At 40.6% G+C, this 15,764-nt stretch overlaps 1 protein-coding gene across 3 annotated transcripts in view; it reads right to left on the bottom strand.

Moving 5' to 3' along the window:
* The window catches only part of arid1b (AT-rich interactive domain 1B), a 594,747-nt gene that overhangs the window by 116,720 nt on the left and 462,263 nt on the right, over positions 1-15,764 (bottom strand). For all 3 annotated transcript variants that reach the window (XM_061895467.1, XM_061895468.1, XM_061895469.1), the window contains one exon: positions 10,548-10,676. In XM_061895467.1, coding sequence (XP_061751451.1) covers positions 10,548-10,676 — 129 coding nt within the window. The remainder of the gene's footprint in view (positions 1-10,547; positions 10,677-15,764) is intronic.

Here is a 15,764-nt window from a genome sequence, read left to right as displayed (position 1 = left end):
ATTTAAAAAAAAAATCGCACGTACCTCTTGGTATACTTTCAAGTACCCCCAGGGGTACGCGTACCCCCTCTGAGAACCACTGCTGTGTAATACCGAAAATGATTCATTAGAATTGTGGTAGTATACTAATACCATACAACCCTACTCTACTGTCAATGCAAGAAACATGATCTTGACGTATTATTTTTGCATCACTAATATATAATAATAATCTCCCCGCGACCCCAAAAGGGAATAAGTGGTAGAAAATGGATGGATGGATGGATGGATGGATGGATGGATGGATGGATGGATGGATGGATAATAAAAATCTAATAATATAATGCCCTGCGATGAGGTGGCGACTTGTCAGGGTGTACCCCGCCTTCCGCCTGAATGCAGCTGAGATAGGCTCCAGCGACCCCCCGCGACCCTGAACGGGACAAGCGGTAGAAAATGGATGGATGGATGGATAAATTACTGTATTACCTAATTGCCATTTTTTTTTTTTTTTTTTGGTTCAATGCCTCAGGCTCCCATATCTTATTCGAGCCAACTCAGCACCTTTCTTGGCAGGATGTCGAAGCCAAAGACAGGCTGGGGTGCACCTGAGGTCTGACAAGCACTTCGCATCGTCAATTTTCTCCCAAAATCTTCATTGCCTCCCTCAGGATCTGGCTTGACTCATGACATGTCTTTTTTCTGTGTGTGCGAGTGTGTACGTGTGTGTGTGCGTGTGTGTGCATGTGTGTGAGTGTGTGTGTGTGGCAAAAATAACTATGCAGGTCCGACAGGACACAGTGCTTTAAAAGTGGTATCTGCATGGTCATTACAGGCGGAGTGCTTAACCCCTGGAGGAGAGTGTGAGTTGGTGTTGCTGTGTGGTCGTAATGTGGAAAGAAGAGAAGAGCTGAGACAGGCTTTGAATCTCTTTGCTCTAATACTATTAGATCCACCTGGCTTGTCTCTCTACCTATGCTGGCTGCGGACACTGCACATGGCTGGAGAACTGCTGGGATCGGAGAGCGATAGCAACAAAAATATCATCCGGTATTCTCACGTATCGCCATACCCGGGTGCTGATGTTTTGCCGGTCCACACAAACGCAATAGAATTACACTACACACAGTGAACAGGCTCTCCTGACACATGCTGGCAGGCAGGCCAAGATAAACAAAGAGCAGAGTTCAGGATCTTGGAGAGCCTTTCTGTGTTGGCTAATGGCTGGCTAATTTGTCAGTGCACCGGGGAGAAGAAAGAGAAACAGATGGGAGCTGTCACGCGGAGAGAGAAATGACCAACATCTGTCCACTCTGGTCGATGCTATGGTTTTGGTCCTGGCTATGTCCTGGAAGACTATCTAATACTCTCACTTCCGTGAAGACTGTGTACCCTGTAATTATGTGCAATGACCACCTGCTTATATCATGATGGAACCACAGCGTGTGTTAGGACAGTGGTCCCCAACCACCAGTCCGTGACACATTTGCTACCGGGCCGCAGAGAAACATGACATTATTTATAAAGGACTGCATTTTCTCTGACTTAACTTTGGCCTGTCCCACTAAACACACCAAAAATCTTGTTTAAAGATGTACAATAAAACTCCTCATAGGAATTTGTAATGTTTGCTATAACTGTGTAACATGATACAATGCACATTCATGAACATCCATCCATCCATCCATCATCTTCCGCTTATCCGAGGTCGGGTCGCGGGGGCAACAGCCTAAGCAGGGAAACCCAGACTTCCCTCTCCCCAGCCACTTCGTCTAGCTCTTCCCGGGGGATCCCGAGGCGTTCCCAGGCCAGCCGGGAGACATAGTCTTCCCAACGTGTCCTGGGTCTTCCCCGTGGCCTCCTACCGGTTGGACGTGCCCTAAACACCTCCCTAGGGAGGCGTTCGGGTGGCATCCTGACCAGATGCCCGAACCACCTCATCTGGCTCCTCTCGATGTGAAGGAGCAGCGGCTTTACTTTGAGTTCCTCCCGGATGGCAGAGCTTCTCACCCTATCTCTAAGGGAGAGCCCCGCCACACGGCGGAGGAAACTCATTTCGGCCGCTTGTACCCGTGATCTTATCCTTTCGGTCATGACCCAAAGCTCATGACCATAGGTGAGGATGGGAACGTAGATCGACCGGTAAATTGAGAGCTTTACCTTCCGGCTCAGCTCCTTCTTCACCACAACGGACCGGTACAACGTCCGCATTACTGAAGACGCCGCACCGATCCGCCTGTCGATCTCACGATCCGCTCTTCCCTCACTCGTGAACAAGACTCCTAGGTACTTGAACTCCTCCACTTGGGGCAGGGTCTCCTCCCCAACCCGGAGATGGCACTCCACCCTTTTCCGGGCGAGAACCATGGACTCGGACTTGGAGGTGCTGATTCTCATTCCGGTCGCTTCACACTCGGCTGCGAAACGATCCAGCGAGAGCTGAAGATCCCGGTCAGATGAAGCCATCAGGACCACATCATCTGCAAAAAGCAGAGACCTAATCCTGCGGTTACCAAACCGGAACCCCTCAACGCCTTGACTGCGCCTAGAAATTCTGTCCATAAAAGTTATGAACAGAATCGGTGACAAAGGACAGCCTTGGCGGAGTCCAACCCTCACTGGAAATGTGTTCGACTTACTGCCGGCAATGCGGACCAAGCTCTGGCACTGATCGTATAGGGAACGGACCGCCACAATAAGACAGTCCGATACCCCATACTCTCTGAGCACTCCCCACAGGACTTCCCGAGGGACACGGTCGAATGCCTTCTCCAAGTCCACAAAGCACATGTAGACTGGTTGGGCAAACTCCCATGCACCCTCAAGAACCCTGCCGAGAGTATAGAGCTGGTCCACAGTTCCACGACCAGGACGAAAACCACACTGTTCCTCCTGAATCCGAGGTTCGACTATCCGACGTAGCCTCCTCTCCAGTACACCTGAATAAACCTTACCGGGAAGGCTGAGGAGTGTGATCCCACGATAGTTGGAACACACCCTCCGGTCCCCCTTCTTAAAGAGAGGAACCACCACCCCGGTCTGCCAATCCAGAGGTACCGCCCCCGATGTCCACGCGATGCTGCAAAGTCTTGTCAACCAAGACAGCCCCACAGCATCCAGAGCCTTAAGGAACTCCGGGCGGATCTCGTCCACCCCTGGGGCCTTGCCACCGAGGAGCTTTTTAACTACCTCAGCGACCTCAGCCCCAGAAATAGGAGAGACCACCACAGATTCCCCAGGCACTGCTTCCTCATAGGAAGACGTGTTGGTGGGATTGAGGAGGTCTTCGAAGTATTCCTTCCACCTATCCACAACATCCGCAGTCGAGGTCAGCAGAACACCATCCGCACCATACACGGTGTTGATAGTGCACTGCTTCCCCTTCCTGAGGCGGCGGACGGTGGTCCAGAATCGCTTCGAAGCCGTCCGGAAGTCGTTTTCCATGGCTTCCCCGAACTCTTCCCATGTCCGAGTTTTTGCCTCCGCGACCGCTGAAGCTGCACACCGCTTGGCCTGTCGGTACCTGTCCACTGCCTCCGGAGTCCTATGAGCCAAAAGGACCCGATAGGACTCCTTCTTCAGCTTGACGGCATCCCTCACCGCTGGTGTCCACCAAGGGGTTTTAGGATTGCCGCCCCGACAGGCACCAACTACCTTGCGGCCACAGCTCCGATCTGCCGCCTCGACAATAGAGGTGCGGAACATGGTCCACTCGGACTCAATGTCCAGCACCTCCCTCGTGACATGTTCAAAGTTCTTCCGGAGGTGGGAATTGAAACTTTGTCTGACAGGAGACTCTGCCAGACGTTCCCAGCAGACCCTCACAATGCGTTTGGGCCTCCCAGGTCTGTCCGGCATCCTCCCCCACCATCGCAGCCAACTCACCACCAGGTGGTGATCGGTAGAAAGCTCCGCCCCTCTCTTCACCCGAGTGTCCATAACATGAGGCCGCAAATCCGATGACACAACTACAAAGTCGATCATGGAACTGCGGCCTAGGGTGTCCTGGTGCCAAGTGCACATATGGACACCCTTATGTTTGAACATGGTGTTTGTTATGGACAAACTGTGACGAGCACAAAAGTCCAATAACAAAACACCACTCGGGTTCAGATCCGGGCGGCCATTCTTCCCAATCACGCCTCTCCAGGTGTCACTGTCGTTGCCAACGTGAGCGTTGAAGTCTCCCAGTAGGACAAGGGAATCACCCGGGGGAGCACTTTCCAGTACTCCCTCGAGCGTTCCCAAAAAGGGTGGGTACTCTGAACTGCTGTTTGGTGCATAAGCACAAACAACAGTCAGGACCCGTCCCCCCACCCGAAGGCGGAGGGAGGCTACCCTTTCGTCCACCGGGTTGAACTCCAACGTACAGGCTTTGAGCCGGGGGGAAACAAGAATTGCCACCCCAGCCCGTCGCCTCTCACTGCCGGCAACGCCAGAGTGGAAGAGGGTCCAATCCCTCTCGAGAGAAGTGGTTCCAGAGCCCTTGCTGTGCGTCGAAGTGAGTCCGACTATATCCAGCCGGAATTTCTCGACTTCGCGCACTAGCTCAGGCTCTTTCCCCCCCAGTGACGTGACGTTCCACGTCCCAAGAGCTAGCTTCTGTAGCCGAGGATCGGACCGCCAAGTGCCCTGCCTTCGGCATATCAAATATAAATGTGACAGATTGTAGCCGAAGGCTGATTTCCATCTGCGTCTTATTGCAAAGAAACAAGCTCCCACTAATTCAGCATTATAGCGACTTGTATTTTTCATACAGTTATTTTTGCTGTATCTGGCACAAATGGAACGCCGGTCCCTGAATATAATGCCTACATTAACCCGGTCTGTGGTGCAAAAAAAGTTGGGGACCACTGTGTGAGGGTATTTAGAGTGCAGTATTTCCTCATATTGAGGCCATGGGCTTTAGCATATTAAAAATATATGTGTCATTATCCGTGGCCTGGATCATGTGTTTGTTATTTCCTGTTTGTTAAGAATTTTCCATGTTATCTATGTGTCAGATACTTTATTTTGAAGCATTTCTTGACAGTGTCACTTCCACTTCCTTCCTGTAGGTGTCACTTCCGCTTCCCGTTTGAAGTGTGTTAATGTGTGATGACTTGTTTCTCTGCTATGTTTAATCAGTGCTCTAGTCTTTGACGATGTGAGTATGTTAAATATTATATAAGAATCATTTATGTTGCGATCCGTGACTCGGATCTTCACATGTTTATTTTTCCGTCTTTGTTTCATTCTCTTTCTGAACCACCTACTTCCTGTTTAGTCCGTCACCATGGTACTCATCAGTCCACCTGCTGTTCCCGGTCCACACACACCTGTTTGTCTAATCACCCTCCTATTTAAGCCAGCCTCTTTGTTCATATCTTTCTGGGTTCATAGTTTGCTCTCACGCAACTGTACGGCTGTTTTTTGATCGTTTGCTTTCACGCAATTATTTCTATTCTCGCAAACTCTCACGCTACGCACATTGTTATTAGCTCTCATGCTAAATGTTTTATTTATTCCTTTTTTGTGTGCCCACGTGCCAGTTTAATTTCCTATTTTTGTATTTCCTAGTTCTCATACTAGCGTCTTTGGTTTGCCTTTGTATTAGCTACAGTGTTTCTGTTCAGAGCTCCGTTTTGTTATTTAGAATAAATTCATTATGTCTTACCTCTTGCTGTATTCATGTCAACGCATCCACGAAGGGACATTCCCGGCAGCGCTGTGCCGACCAGTCTTCACAATTTAGTTTATTAATAGACATCGCTGTTTGTGTAACCTTTACTGGTGTTTTATTAATATCATTAGTGCTGTGTTGTCAGAATGCTACAAACTAACATCTCCCTGTTTAGGATAGCATTGCGGCTACTAATGTGGCTAGCTCACGTGCCATTGTGAAAATGCAATAAATTATGTCTCTAGTACTTTACTTGGAGCATATCTATAGGCATATATATATATATATATATATATATATATATATATATATATATATATATATATATATATATATATATATATGTATTGTTGCTTAGATAAATTACATAAATGTTGATGGGTGTTTGTTTGTGGTTTACAGATACTAACTGCACCTAATATAACCCAATATGCACCATTAAAGTTGGAAAAGTCCAAATGATGACCGTGTGTTCTCTGACCGGAACCCCAACGTGCTCAATATCCAAAAAAAAAACAGTCACAGAGTTTAATACTCAACACTGTTACTTTTGGACTCCCTTAGTTTCTATTTAGTGCACCCCTGAGAGTGTTTTTAGTTACCATGGGATTATTATTTCCACCTGCCTCTGATTGGTGTTCGGGACGTTAACCTGTTTCTCGAGCACTAGTCAGAGGCATTATTTAAGCCTGCCTTTGCCGGTCAGTCGGCCTAGCTTCTTTGTTTGCATTTACAACAGTTACGTTGGTATTCTGTTTTCCAAGTGTATGATTCCTGTGCTAAGTGGTTACCTTAGCTTCCCGTGCGATCGGCACGCATCCCTTTAGTTTTGTTTTTGTCTGTTTGTATCTACGGTGTACGATTTATGAGCAATAAATCATCCCCTACCTCACCAGCTTAGGTACACAATCAACAGACTTTTGCACAAGTGAGACTAATGCTGTAACATTTACCTCTGACCTATTTTGAATAAAACTTGTTATAACTTTCAGATGGCGGTTAGGGGCAATTTGCGGCCCGCAGCTACATTTTTTACCAGCCCCTCGGCACAAAAAACCCCCATAAAAACTGGAATAAAATGGTATACACGTGAACTGTAACGAGAAAACGTTGCAGTGTTGACTTTACACGTCTAAACTGTCATTTATAAAATAATAATGATTTAAATTGGGTTTTAAGTTTTCTTTTGGAGTAAAAAAGTACCTTGTCACTGCAACATTTTTATCTGTGCTAGATTATGGTGACCCTTTTTTTTATATGAACGCTACCCGTTGCTGTCTTCAGATGGTGGACTGTGTTTACTGTGCTTCCTTGACTTTCGTCACAAACTGTAGAGTCATGACACACCAGGGGCGTCGCCAGACATATTTCACTGGGGCATGTGCCCCACTGTTGATCTGCAGTGCCCCAGTATAAATTTCACCAATAAAAAAACAAAACGCTTCAGAGTTTTAAGTCTACATAACATAGGCAACAGCGCACATACTACTTAGTATGGTAATTGATTGCTACTGTATTCAGTCCACTAACAATGAGCACATGGCTAATTAATATGGTAATTTATTCACGTGTGGATCGAGACTTCGGTTGAGAGAGAGAGAGAGAGAGAGAGAGAGAGAGAGAGAGAGAGAGAGAGAGAGAGAGAGAGTGGGAGAGAGAGAGAGAGAGAGAGAGGCGATGCGAATCACTGCGTGAGGTAGGTAACGTTAGCCAACAACAATTAGTTAATGACATTATTTTGATTTTGATTTGACTCTTACTGTAACTCCTAGATGGATATCAGAAAGTTATTCGCCCGCAGCAGAGTAGAAGCAGCGAGGAATGAGAGATGTAAGTGAAGTCCTAGCTAGCTAGGCAACATCATTGTCTTAAGTTGATGCTAAGTTAGCTAATGTTATTCCTTGTATCAAGACAAACATATTCATTTGCTGTACGAGGTGTCGGGGGAATTTCCAATGAACATGAACCATAATGTTGGTTATTGTCTGCTGGTTCTGCATCAATGAGGATTTGGAGTCAGCATGTGTGAGTTTAGTGCTTCTCAAATGGTTTATCTTCAGGAAGAAAAACATTTTTCCATATCATCAAGTTGTGAGCCAAATTTTTAAATCATTCAAGTTTATTTCACAGAAAAATAGCACAGTAAAATAATCTTGTTTTGTCACCAGAAAAATGGCTACAGCTAAAGCATCTGGTTTTGTTTCCAGAAAAAATAGTAACATTTCTGTATTTGTTTTCAGAAAGATGGCTGAAAATATCGGGTTTTGTTGTCCCATTTAGATTTTTTTAAAATATATTTACATGTCTGTCCTGAGTCCTCCTCCAACTTGTTAGTCGGTTTGCCTTTTGCTAAAATACTCACTAATAGTCACTAGAAAAAAGGCTAAAATAATCTGGTTTTGTTGCCACAATTTGATTTTTTTCTCCCCAAACTTTTTTTTTTCATGCACACATCTGACTGCGACTCACTGAAAATGACACACAATCCACTTTTATGTCACGACCCACCAGTTGGGAACCACTGGTCAACTGTATAACAGTTACTGTAATATTTCCATGTCTGTCCAGAGTGATTGACCACTTTGTAAAAATGAAAACGAGACATTACAGTTTACTTCTCAGAAAATGATTCCCTGAACAGACACACAACAGTTGTTCATTTATTTTACTACTGTGGCTTTATTGTTTTGTGTATATTTTATAGTTGTGTGTATCTGAAATAGGATTCGTCACATTGCCATAAATGGAAATTAAATAATATAAAATAACCCAGAGATGTAGGGGTGCTTTATTTTATGTTTTACTTTTGTAGATGTTAAATTTGCAGATGATTACAGCAATATATATTTCAAAAAGATTCATTGCTCTTCCGTTTTGCTTTTACCAGTAGCAGTTTAGAAGTCTGGAGTAAAAAAGTGCACAAGTAGGTCAAATGCATTAGTTAATTTCAGGTGGTTAATCAAAGATCCATACAACATAATCTGATATGATTTCATAGTTTAAAGCACTATTTATGTATTTTTTATGATAAATAAGTGCTAAAAATGTTTTTGCTTGTGCGCTTTGCACGCTCACATGAATTATTTGTGCCCCAGTACAGTATTAGGTCTAGTGACGCCCCTGTGACACACCACTGTGACTTGTACTCTCCTCGGCTGGGATGCCTTCTCTGTCCAGTAGGAGACAGTGTCACTGGTACACTTTTATTTAAAAGGCTCTTCTGGGATTATTGCCGTTTTATTTGTGTACATTGATTACACAGAGAAGTGTAGATTCAGCTGTTGCTCTCTGTCCCTTTTGCTCGCACTAAACTAAGGAAAAAAGCTTTTGTCTATGCAGCTTCTTGTGCTTGGAACATGCTACAAAGAGACTGGAAGCTGACTGAATTGTTATCCTTAAATGCTTTTAAATCCAAACTGAGAACATTTGAAGATGCCTTAGTTATTTATAACTGTTTTATTTGATGTCTATTCTATCATTTTAATGTGTAATGTAATTGCAAATGATGTGTAACTTTGCTGCTTCTTGGCCAGGACTCCCTCAAAAATGAGATTTTTAATCTCAATGGGATTTTTTGGGGGGTCAAATAAAGGTTAAATTAAATAATTAAAAAAATTAATCGATATCAATGTTGTTATGAAATATTAACCCATTGAAGGTTACAATTACTTCAAATCAAATATTTTACTTTGAAATAATGTTTGGGGGACATTATTGCATGTTTGTCTGTAGGGCATAAAAACTAAGTTTTCGTTTTTTTTTTTTTTTTTTAAATAATAATAGTTCAAAATCTATTTTGTTATGAATTAGACGTATTTAAGGCTCCAATTACTACACATCAAAAATGTTGCATATTTTTTGTTTAGCCATAAAAAACATGCTTTTCTCTGATAAAAAGGCCATAAAACATTACAAAGAAAAAAATGCAAGAAAAACTGTATATCGACAGATAGACTTGAACTTGATCTAAAGATTTAAGCGTTGGAAAACAACAATATATATACATATATATATATATATATATATATATATATATATATATATATATATATATATATATATATATATATATATATATGTGTGACTTATTCTTAACTTTTTTATGATTGAGACACTTTTGGGTCCCTGGGACAAAACTTGAGGGGAGCATTTAAGGTTAAAAAACAATGTAAATGTTGTTAAGGTTTTAAAAATGAAAAATATCATGTTTACATTTTTTTGTGTGCGGCCCTCAATGGATAAAGTTTGGGCACCCCTAGATTAAACCAACAAAAATGAGGACCTGTGACACTATGTAAAACTGATTTATGCTGTTAAAACTATGTTCAAAAGCAATATGTGTCACGGGGTAAACTGGGCCGACTGACTGATAGGTGATAACAAGGGCTATCATTATTCAGAAGACAATACTTGATGACATCATCTCCATCAGTTTGGAGCTAGCTCATCTTCTCATGGAGGGCCAAGAGGCCACCCTAAGAAAGTGCCAGTTTAGTATTAGTCATAGACTGTGTGTGTGTGCACGTGAGGAGCGTTAAATAGGGTGGATGTGTGTTTTAAAAGGAATCCTTTAATGTTCCTCATTAGCACACTCTCTTTGAAAGCAATGACACTGATGCCAAGGCCCACAGTGACTGTGAAAGAAGAGCCAACTGTCAAAAAAAATATTCATATATAAAAAGTCATTGTGCCGTCAGAGGCTAACATCTACCGTGACCTCAACCTGACCCACATTTGGGAGATTGATATATCAAATAAAAACCTGAAATAAGTCCTGACTATTAGAATGATAGAATTCTAAAGGAAAATGTGTCGTTTCATGGGGTTAAAAAGACTTGAAGGCCTCGGTTTTAACTAATGGACGACAACACACACATTCATGATTTATGTGTGGAGCTGTTCTAACCTGGGTGTCCATACTGGGATCCTTGTGGTCCATAAGGGCCTTGGGGGCCACCTTGGGAATAGGGACCCATCGTGGGATACAATGGGAATTGAGAGCCGGCCTGGTTCCGTGGCATGTTTGACATGAACCCTGAAACACATAAATCAAATGCATGAGTGGAATTAGAATAAATCCTGTACGGTCCATTTAAAACATTTGGCCTTCCTCATTAGCATTAGCTTAAGGCTAGAGATCGCCAACTTTGTTTTTCTACTTTGGGATAGGAAGACAGTGAGTGAGAAGGACAGTATAGAGAAGAAGAAGAGAATGATGTTATAGTAATTCAAGAAAGAAATCATCAAAGCTGACATGGTGAGGAAATGTGTGTGTACCGGTGCTATTCTGTACCATCTTTACACCAGCCAAGATTGTTAAAATAGTATCTTAATAGTGGACATTTGTTGATGAAAATATGAAAATGCTGATGATGGTGTGTTTGATGGAGAAGCAATTGATGAGAAGAAAATTCTACTCTCCAAGGCAAATGTTCTACATTATTATTTCAATATTTCTACTACTTTAGTTTGTAGTGACTTATATTGTATTGTTTTTATACAATATGTTTTTATCTAAAAGTTTGTTTTTCTAAAAAGAACGTTACATGTTAAAATTGATTTCAGTTCATTTCAATGGTAGACGTTGATTTGAGATACAAGTGTTTAGAGTTAAGATCTCCATAACAGAACCAATTAAAGCCGTACATAGAGGTACCACTGTCATTTTATCACAACACATGTAAGTACAGTCGACTCTCTAATGTGCAACCATATATTTCTGGAAAAATATGCCTCATATGTTAAACAAACCATCATCTTGCATAAGTTTAATTGAGATTCAAGGCATACATTGAGAGACTAATCACCAATGAAGGCAGGGTTTGTCAATCAAAAGAGGTCACGTTCAGAAACATTTCTGACGTTTCAAGGTATGCATATGCATACAATCCATATTTACAATATCTATTTTATAGATTTTCAAACGACAAATGAAACAAAGTGAAACATTACTTCAATGTATTTTTAAAGAATTACCATTTTTATTGCACTTAGAGCCTGATCTACAGAGATCCAAATACAAACGTATTAAGCACTAAACAGCGTGTGCAAAGTTGCAAACCACAAAACTGTGTGTACTATCAGTGGGCGTCTTGGCAATGATCTACTAAGACTGTGTGTACAATACACAACAAGTGCAAAAGTAGTGCAAAACACCCTATTTAAATGAGGATTTTGCATTGAGACACACATTTCCCTCCAGATTCATGTAATCATGTTTCTACCTGGGATGTTTTCAATCATGGAACAGACAACAATAATATGTACTACTTTTTTTGGCGTTTTAGAAGCAGTACCAACATGTGATCTACAATGAAACCCACGTTTTACCGTGCTAAAAGTGCATGCGCTCTTGGAGATGCCAGAACTATATATATATATATATATCCACTTGGGTCGTAGTTTGGGTACCCCTGTACTAAAGGCTTGGGTGTATCACCTATATATAAAAAAAAAAATATATATATATATATATATATATATATATACATATACATATATATATATATATATATATATATTGATTGATTGATACTTTTATTAGTAGATTGCACAGTACAGTACATATTCCGTACAATTGACCACTAAATGGTAACACCCGAATAAGTTTTTCAACTTGTTTAAGTCGGGGTCCACGTTAATCAATTCATGGTACAAATATATACTATCAACATAATACAGTCATCACACAAGTTAATCATCATAGTATGTACATTGAATTATTTACATTATTTGCAATCCGGGGGGTGGGATGAGGAGCTTTGGTTGATATCAGAACTTCAGTCATCAACAATTGCATCAACAGAGAAATGTGGACATTGAAACAGTGTAGGTCTTACAGTAGGATATGTACAGCCAGCAGAGAACATAGTGAGTTCAGATAGCATAAGAACAAATATATACATTAGAAGTACATTTGAGTTGTTTATAATCCGGGGAGATGGGATGTGAATGGAGGAGGGTATTAGTAAAGTGTTGAAGTTGCCTGGAGGTGTTTTTTTAGAGCGGTTTTGAATAAATATAGAGATGCACTTACTTGTATACCTGTTGGGAGTGCATTCCACATTGATGTGGCATAGAAAGAGAATGAGTTAAGACCTTTGTTAGATCGAAATCTGGGTTTAACGTGGTTTGTGGAGCTCCCCCTGGTGTTGTGGTTATGGCGGTCATTTACTACGTTAAGGAAGTAGTTTGACATGTACTTCGGGATCAAGGAGGTGTAGCGGATTTTATAGACTAGGCTCAGTGCAAGTTGTTTTACTCTGTCCTCCACCCTGAGCCAGCCCACTTTGGAGAAGTGGGTTGGATTGAGGTGTGATCTGGGGTGGAGGTCTAAAAGTAACCGGATTAGCTTATTCTGGGATGTTTGGAGTCTAGATTTGAGGGTTTTGGAGGTGCTGGGGTACCAGGAGGTGCAAGCGTAATCGAAGAAGGGTTGAATGAGAGTTCCCGCTAGAATCCTCAAGGTGCTTTTGTTGACCAGAGAGGAGATTCTGTAGAGGAATCTCGTTCTTTGGTTGACCTTTTTGATCACCTTGGTTGCCATTTTATCACAGGAAAGATTAGCCTCTAGAATGGAACCTAGGTAGGTGATCTCATCCTTCCTGGTGATAACAATGTCACCCACTTTTATAGTGAAGTCACTGACCTTCTTAAATTTGATATGGGACCCAAATAGGATGGATTCCGTTTTACCTAAGTGTATGGATAGCTTGTTGTCAGCGAGCCAGGTGCAAATATTGAGGAGTTCAGCACTGAGGATTTGTTTCACCTGTGACTTGTCCTTGCCGGATACCAGCAGGGCCGAGTCATCCGCATACAGGAACAATTCACAGTGGCATGCTGATGGCATGTCATTTACGTATATTAGGAACAGTAAAGGTCCTAGTATACTCCCCTGAGGGACTCCACAGCTTACTGAGAGGGGAGGGGACATGGTGCCGTTCACCTCTACCACCTGTTTCCTCCCCTCCAAGTAAGATTGCATCCAGCTCGATGAGGTTTCGTCGAATCCGATTGCTCGGAGCTTATCCAGCAGTATAGCGTGGTTAACGGTGTCAAAGGCCTTCTGAATGTCCAGCATGACCATGCCGCAGTATTTGCCCGCGTCCACCTCATGTTTGATGTGGTCGGTCGGATAGAGAAGGCATGTGTCAGTGGAGTGGTTAGTTCTGAAGCCGGATTGGAATTTGTACATTAGTTTATTAGTAGCACGGTATCTATCAACCTGTTCATAAACTATTTTCTCCATTACTTTCGAAATGGAACTGAGAATAGAAACAGGACGGTAGTTACCAGGTTCTAATTTGCTTCCTTTTTTATAAAGGGGGGTTACTCTTGCTATCTTGAAATCCTTGGGTACTTGGCCTTGTTTGATTGAGAGGTTTATTATATGAGTGATTATTGGGGCAATGGTGGTGGCAGAGTCCATGAGGAATCTGGAGGGGATATTGTCAAGGCCGGTGGCCTTATTTGGGTGGAGCGCGCTCAATTTATTAAGCACCTCGTTAGCTGAGACCATTTCTAATTTGAAATTGTTGTTGACTACTCCTAGCTTTCTGTAGAAGGCTTTAATGTGTTCTACACCAAAGCCACCAGAATGTTGGGATAGCTTGTTTATGAGAGTTGTGGCTATGTTGGTGAAAAAGATGTTAAGTCTGCTTGCTACCTCTATTTTGTCTGTAATGAGGGCGTCACCCTCCTTGATGTTGGTGATATATATATCATATATATATATATATATATAAATATATATATATATATATATATATATATATATACATATACATATATATATATCATATATATATATTTCTATATATATATATATTTATATATAATATATATATATATTATATGTATATATATATAAATACACATATCATATATATATACATATATTTATTTCTATATATACAGTATATATATGTATATATACATATATATATATATATACATATATATATATATATATATATATATATATATATATATATATATATATATATATATATATATATATATGTATATAAATCTGTCTAGTCTAAATACACATATCATATATATATACATATATTTATTTCTATATATACAGTATATATATGTATATATACATATATATATATATATATACATATATATATATATATATATATATATATATATATATATATATATATATATATATATATATATATATATATATATATATATATATGTATATAAATCTGTCTAGTCCAGCCTCTGAAGCAAATGTTATTGTTATTGTAGATGCCCATATCTGCTGTACAGATTTACTTTACAAAACATAAGTGTGGAATTCTACTCTTGATGCCTTATTTGTATTTCCTTTATTAAGTGTTTGGATATATTTAGTGATTGGCACAGGTGGACCAGAGCAGGAGGGGATAGAAAGACATCTGCGGTCCCTTCCAAGGTTTCTCGTTATTCCCATTGGGTTGATTTTTTTTCTTGCCCTGATGTGGGATCTGAGCCGAGGATGTCCGTGTGGTTTGTGCAGCCCTTTGTGACTTTTGTGATTAAGGGCTATATAAGTAAACGTTGATTCCTTGATTGATTGATTGATATATATGACCCAATTCTACTGAATTGGTTCCAAGTGAGGTTGGAAATATTGTTTACATTTTGTAAGATGTATTCTCAAAACATTGTCCCTATATTTATTGCACAATAACTAAGGTACACATTTCTATAAAGAGAACCGTCAACTTGTATTTTGTATTTTTAGAATATTTGGGAATGTCTGTCCTGTCCCCAAAATGATAGCCTTCAAATATGAATATAAAATAGTATGTTACTCTGTTAATATCATACTCACCTTGTGTAAAGATTATTATCTTTTTAAATAATATTGAGGTTTTTCACAATAAAATCAATACAAAAATAGAATTTTTTTTACACATTTTCTCACATCAATATTTTAAATGATTCAAAATCGACATGCAATAATTCTTTTTAAAATGCATAAAACTGATCAGATTGATTTCAGTTAATCATTTATGAAATTCAACATACATTTAATAAATCAGTATCATAATATTTTAATTGATAACTCAATATTCCTTTTTAATTGTTAACTCAAAATTTATTTTGTTAGCAAGGT

This window comes from Nerophis ophidion, linkage group LG03 (genome assembly GCF_033978795.1).
Source record: "Nerophis ophidion isolate RoL-2023_Sa linkage group LG03, RoL_Noph_v1.0, whole genome shotgun sequence".
Taxonomy (NCBI): domain Eukaryota; kingdom Metazoa; phylum Chordata; class Actinopteri; order Syngnathiformes; family Syngnathidae; genus Nerophis; species Nerophis ophidion.
This window is presented reverse-complemented; position numbering and strand designations above follow the sequence as displayed.